The sequence below is a fragment of the Limulus polyphemus genome, unplaced genomic scaffold (genome assembly GCF_000517525.1).
Source record: "Limulus polyphemus unplaced genomic scaffold, Limulus_polyphemus-2.1.2 Scaffold53, whole genome shotgun sequence".
Classification (NCBI taxonomy): domain Eukaryota; kingdom Metazoa; phylum Arthropoda; class Merostomata; order Xiphosura; family Limulidae; genus Limulus; species Limulus polyphemus.
In genome coordinates, this window is record NW_013665663.1 from 331650 (window position 1) to 339076 (window position 7427).

Below are 7427 nucleotides of genomic sequence, written 5' to 3' on the forward strand. Positions count from 1 at the left end.
ACCCTTTTATTATTATACATTGTTAGTGAATAATTCTGGTAAATTAATAATTTAAAAATAATGACAGAAAGTCAATAATGGAAAAATCGTGTTCTTGTCTGCATGATTCTATTACTTATGGTTGGTTATTCACCATAATTGTCATTAAATGCTACTCATGAATAAATGTGAAATTTTATTAACTAAATGATTAATAGATCATTATTAAATATTATTCATAAAGATATGTGACGATAATAATTATTATTAAATAATTTAGTTGAAAATATAGTAATTAAAAGATAGTGATATTATAATATTAGCAAATCTCTGTTATTTGACCTCAAAAAATTGTCTGGGCTTAAAAAGTTAGGTGGACTCAAAGTACTGAGTTCAAAGGATCTTTTCTCGTTCGAATAAGTAATCTTCTGAAACAGTCTCAGGATTAGATTGGTTGAAGAGCTTATCTCTAGGCTCAAAGATATTAGTTCCGCTCGCCTAGTTTTCAAGGTAATCACACAGAGATTTCGATTTTAGTTTTTCAGGTATACTGCTTCTAACATTGTACACACTTAATAGTTTTAATAATAATAATAAAGAGTAAAATGACACGTTTAAATGAAAACTTTTTCTAGTCGCACAAAATAAACTAGAAAAACTTTTCATTAAGAGCCTAATTACATTGTAACACGGTTTTTATTGCATAACAAAGAGTGTTTGCTCGAAACATCACATAAAATATAATAGGAAAAGTTTTAATTTAGACGTGTCAATTTATTCTTTATTATCATTTATCCAACTTTTTCTTCTCATCTCTTGCGAAAGAACACTCATTCCAGAGTTTCAATAATATATAATTTTAGCATTCCAACAATACATAAAGATTATCACCATCACATGCTAATGATACACATAGGTCTTATTCTAGTGATATATACAGATCTCTATTTTAAACAGTATGTACTATTCAGTATTCCAAGATTATACATAATATACAATCCACAATGTAAAGGACTTAACATTAGAAAAATATATAATGTTGTGAAAGCTTTTTCCAAGCTGGCGAAGCATAATTATAATTAATTATACTCTTCGTAAGACATTAGTATTAGTATTTAGTTAGTAAAGACATTAGTATTTTCAAGAATTAGAAAAGTTTGTAATAATAGTATTACAACCACACTACATTCGTCATATCATATTCGCTCAATCCAAAGCTCTTCAGGCCGGCTGGGATACAAAAACACAGCAGCGGTCGGAACGCTATTTATACAGGCACATAGTGTAGTATGTTAACAGACAAACATAAGATAAATTATTAAACTCAATTGCGGTTGAATGGTTATATCTATTGATATGTGTTAATTTTTGCCTGTGCTATTATGTAAAGATGATGCAAGTACCATCCCACTATCTTGTTTTCATTGTTTTGAAGGATTGAAATCAGCCATCCCTACATTTGCTTGTTTGCTTGCTTTTTTAATCCAGTGTTTCAATAGACATAGGAAGGTTGTATTTATAACCAAGATCTAAGTACAATGAGGTTCCAATTCTAATATTTATCGTTTATATATTATTGGCTGGTAATTCCTGTTTCACCCTGTACTTAAGCTTTTTAAAGGAACACCAAATTTCTGTAAAACAGCTAACTACAAAGGGGTAATAATAACATCGTTTACACTAGAAGTACGGATATTTTTAAATTACTACTGGTTATTAATAATACTTATAACAGCGGATACTCCGTTTGAAACTATGTCACCTCAGTGAAACTGGATGATAACATTGTTTTGGTTTTTGAATTATCATGTAATAAAAAAAGCAGAAGAAAGAAGCATATGAATTCACACGTTTTGCTATGGTATTTACAGACATTACTTAAATATTGTTATAAAAGGAAACACTGTTTAGTATTGTAAAGTTCCGATAACCTATTGAGGAGATATTCAAAATACCTATTCGATGAACAATCCGAGCCATTTCTACGTAGGCAGTGCTACCGCCTTCCTGATAAGCTATTTCTTATAACAACAAGTGTAATGGTGTAAAGGCTTTTTCAAGCTGGTGAAGCATGGTTATAATTATATCATTATAAACTCTTCTAATTCTTGAAAATCCTTAAGGGACACGATATAGAATGTGGTGTTTAAAATACAATAGGCCTAACACTGATATCTTATGATAAGCACAATTAATTAAAAATATCTACTTTTGATATTTCTAAAACACTTATTTAGGTTTCCATTTGAACAACATAAACGATATGTGTTGCTTGGAAGGGTATATTATAAATATTGTTAGGAAAATTTAATTGAAAGCTTTTTTTAAAATCTTCATATTTTTCCTGAAAAGAGAAAATTCCATTCCTCTGTTATAAGATGAAGTGGTTTAAGAAAGACGTGTTTAGTTAAACCATTCACAGCTTTAGAATTCTCAGAAACTAAGTCAACACATGTATCCATTACTTTTTTTTAGCGATATTTTAGTAAATAATGATTTATATCAAAACTTGTATCGTACACGGGTTTAAAGAAATTTAGATTTCTGATATACTCAGAAACGTCAGAGCTATCTCTAACTGAGTAGTCATTATTAATGAATGCTTTCATAAAATGAACTTAAGCATTTGCTTGATTAACATTATTTGTGTCTAGGTTAGATATGTAACATGGCCTCATATAAATGGTATATTGAAGAAAAAAAATTAACATTTCTTTAAAGAATGGTTTAATAAAAATAAATATACAAAGTCAATAACTGTATTAATATCAAAATAACATAAAATGATACCTTGTTGGGGATCTTGTACTCCAGCAGTGATTCCAAAGTCTGTAAAATATAATGTATATAATAAATAATGTTAGACTATTAAAAGTAAAATAAACCAAATAATATAACGAACGACAAGAATAAGAAGTTAACGGTTAATTGCACTTAAGAATATTATTTTTCATGTCCCATTATGCCTTGGAACTACTTCCCCATCATCAATCATGATCAGTCTAATGAAAACCAGACTAATTTCTACTGTGCCAGCTTCTGCAAAAGAATGGAGAAATCAATCTTAGACAAAATGTCTTGATAAAATTTCCACTGCACCTTGGCATCAGCTTCCAAGACCAGATTTAAAATATGCTTCTGCATTACCATATGCACATAACATATGCTATTACCTCTCGCTGTGACAAATATTTCTTTCATTTACGTATTTTATGTAACAAACAAAACCAGATTACGCAATAAGAAACCCGACGTGCAGCTAATAATGCAAGGAAAGCTGTATAATAAGAATGAATGAAAGCTAAGACTAGTTATTTTGTACTATAACAAAGTATTTTAAGCATGCAAGTATTAAATGTTTCTGTTTTCAAAGGTTTCTTGAGTGTCGCATATAAATACTACATTTACTCATTTATTATGTTTTTATCATTATAAAACCTATAGGAAAACAGAAAACGCTCCCACAGCTAAAAAAACGAGCATGTTTGGTAATGGGGGTTCGAGCCCGTGACTCGCGACTTGAACGCTCTAACCACCACGTCATGCCAGGCCTTAGACATAAGGGCTTAAAGACCTTAATAAGGAATTTCACAGTTAGTATAAGAAAATACATTAATTTTACATAAAAACTTAACAAATCATCATTATTGACATATCTCAAAGTTTTACTTATCTTTCAACTATTAACTTATCATTAGATTCTGTCCTCCTGTGATCCTTTATAAGTCGAAAACATTTTTTTACTCATCATAAGCTAAAGAATGTGATACATTATAATTACAACGACATTAAAGTAGGGAGCCGGAAATTTTGATACATCATTATAACAAGGACATTAACTCTTGGAGCAGTAGCATATGAGATGTATTGTCGCTAATGATGTAGACCTACTAATTCTAAAAAACTCACTGAAAACTTTTTTTCAGTAGTCCAAATAATTAGAATGGTTACAAGTTTTAGAACTGTTATTTTCAGAAAGATAAGAAATCTCTAAAAACGGTTAAATTATGATTATTTCAATTTAACTTAGTTCAAAATTAACCTATTTTTAGAACTTTCTATTCAGTCGGATAGAACAATGGCGCTGATATAAGCATAAAATAAATGTCTTTATTTTAGCCTTTGAAAAAAATCTCAATGAAACAATACTTACTAGTGACAAAACGATAAATTGCCCGAAAGCCTTTTACATTTGATGGAGTCTGATAGCTTTTGAACTCAACTGTCATTGATGGTCCGTTAGACATCAATTGTGGGGGGAGATTGTTGCCGCAGAAGTTATTCAAGCGTTCTTTCTGTCCATTAATAGTGATAAATACCATAACAGCGTCGATAGGGCCTTCACAGCTGTACGAGACATTTAAATAACAGAAAGAACATTTATGTAGCTAATGTTGAGGCTTAAGAATACGTTTAACATGAAGTTAATAAAAATAAAGTAAACAAATTATTAAATGATGGAATATCTTCATATTTCACTTCCTTCTAATTAGCTTACTGCTATTTTCATATTTAAAATGTCACTTCTATAATATATAGAAATATAAATACTTTAGTGTTACAACAGCAATTATTCAGCTCAATGTTCAATGCTTTCTATTTCATGACGAATGATATACATATATATATATATATATATTGTAATATACAACTAAACTATAAAATCTAATAACATTATAATAAATATAACTGATCCCCTGGTGTAGCTTGTATCGATCTTATATTAATTATTTCATATAATTTCTAGTAGGGAAAGTATCCTTGGCAAAGTAATTAAATGTCTATAATTGTTGCACTTAAGCAGCCTGTTTAAATATATAGAATTTTTAGCTTTAAGCAGCTCTGTTGGATATGTAGAATTATTAAAACCTGTAGAAATGATATACCTAGGCAATCTGAAAAGCTCAAGACAACCTGGTTGATTATATATATATACATATAAAGGTGAGAAAGTTTGACTTAGCATGTAGAAATGTTACCCCTTGACAATTCTGTTGAACATGTGGCAATGTAAACCTGTCATCACTTGGATAAATATTTAGAAATGTCAACTCTAGATAAGCTGGTTGAAATATCAAAATATCAATCGAGATTAGCTTAGTTCGAAAAAAAATATTAACTTTCGTTCGTTTTGTCTGTTTTTAAACATATAGAAATGTTACTCAATGTGATTTATTTCACATGTATAATCTTTAAGCAGCGTGGTTAAGTATATATGTAGCTAGCCCTTGCCAGTTTGTTTAATATGTAGAAATGACGCTCTCTTAGCGTTGTGGTTAAACAATTAGTGAAAGGCAGACTAGTTTAACAAGTGGAAATGTTACTTGGAAACCGTATATTTCAGTATTCAGAATATTTCCTCTAATCAGCCTGATTGGTTATGTATGCAAAATTAACACTCTCCAGTGGCTTAGTTGTATGGATAGAAATGATACTTAAAGCAGTTTGGTTGAATATGAATAACTTATGTTACAGCGGCCGAATATTTAGAAATGTCACTAAGTAGCCTAGTCGAATATTTAAAAGTTTGACTTTGGTTACCATGGTGTTTAAGATGTAAACTGCCTTAAATCTTGAAATGTGACCTTTTAAGCAGCTTGATTGAATATGTAAAATTCACATCCCAGAACGATCTGGTTGAAGATGTAAAACTGATGCTTTTAGGTAGCTGGTTGAATATGTATCAATCATATTCCAAATGACTTGGTTGAATATGTTGAACTGTCACTTTTAACTTAGTCTGATTGAATATTTTTTTAGAAGTATTAACTCTAGAGTTAGAACTGATGTTCCTAAAATTCCTTGTTGATTACACGTAAAATCCAGGCCCCTATTCAGACTAGCTGAATATGTTAAAAACGTTGTTCTCAGCCATCTTGATTAAATATTTAGATATGCTCCCATACTCTGTGTTTTTGAATATCTAGAAAGTTTACTTACTATGCCGATTGGTTGCATCTGTGAAACCGATACCAAGAAAAATTGGTTGAATACGCAAAATCTGAATGATTATATCTAAACATTAATTATTATGATGAATGTTTTTATTATGTTTTATTCAAATGAATAGATTACTGAATGTTTCATAAAAGAAGTTAATTTTGGTGATTTTTCAATATTTAAATACTGCATATACCCCCAGTTTGTGAATTATATTCCAATTACCATAAGTCCAAAAATATATTAAAGTTTATCATTCTTCAAAGCCATCACATGTTTGAATAAATAATATCTGCAGATTGTTTGTAGCTGTATCTTTAAATTAAACTTTATATATGCTTCTTCATTCTCTTTGTTTTACAACATTAGGACTAGTTATAAAACATTACACGGAACATTTTTGTGTATCCAATTATACAAATATGTTGTTAAGCAATTTTCGAGTAAACCTGCATGTTAACAAAACCAACCTGCCAGAATAAGTGAGTTAGTGAGAAGTATATCTTCTATAATCCACCCGAAACTGCAAAACACAAAGAGCAAAAAATGCCTGAAGAAAGAATTTCAGCTGACATTTTGAGAAAAATGAAGCTCTGTACTCGACATCTTCGATCGTGAACACAAGAAAGAAAAATAAGATACCTTTGGAACTAGTTTCATGAAAGATCAATACATGCATGAATAGCGCAACGTCACAAAAAATATCATATTTTAAAGACTTAAAACGTATTCCCTTTATGTTGAAACTAGAAAAAGGCTGCTATTGTCTTTGTAAATAAATGCAAGTGAAAATTAAATCCAAAGACAATTAACTATTTAGCAAGTATGGTACAAATATTTCGAGTTTTCCATTCCTCCCCCGGAAATAGTAGGAAAACTCTTTTTTTTTACTCATTTTGTGCCATGTTTTAACATCGTAGAAAGTTGTAAGTGCTCAAATTTCCATCAAATTATTGTAATCTGCAAATAATTGAAAATTCTTGACTTGTCTTAGAAAGGTCATAAAGAAAATGTAAGTTCCAACTATTTTTAGCACAAAAGTCAACCGTCAACCCCTTATATTTTGTGTTTACCATACACAACAGGTGTGAGCGTAGATCTTCTCAGGCAACATGTTTTACTTTTCAACCTATAACGTTTTCCCTTCTATGCTACTTCTCACAAAACATTTTGTTTGTTTGTTTGCTGAATTTCGCACAAAGCTATTTGAGGATTACCTAATATAGAAGTGATAGACTAGAGGGAAGGCAACACCACGAACTAGTGGGCTACTTTTTACAAACGAAAAGTGGGATTAACTGTAACATTATAACGTACCCACGGCTGAAAGAACGAGCAAGTTTCGAACAAGATTCGAACTCACGACATGTGGATTGCAAGTCAGGTACCCTAACCATCAGGTTATTCCTGGTGTAACGAATTTATTGTTATGTATTTATTTTAATATGAACGTGGTTTAGATTAAGTTTATATTTAGAAACATACATAGCTTATACTGTTAGATAGGT

General features: G+C 30.3%; 1 protein-coding gene across 3 annotated transcripts in view; it reads right to left on the reverse strand.

The window, feature by feature from the left end:
* LOC106463468 (suppressor of lurcher protein 1-like) overlaps positions 1 to 7427 on the reverse strand; it is a 160200-nt gene that overhangs the window by 12271 nt on the left and 140502 nt on the right. For all 3 annotated transcript variants that reach the window (XM_022391355.1, XM_022391349.1, XM_022391361.1), the window contains 2 exons: positions 4133 to 4326; positions 2770 to 2808 (listed from right to left, as the gene is read on the reverse strand). In XM_022391355.1, the coding sequence (XP_022247063.1) occupies positions 2770 to 2808; positions 4133 to 4326 (233 nt within the window). The remainder of the gene's footprint in view (positions 1 to 2769; positions 2809 to 4132; positions 4327 to 7427) is intronic.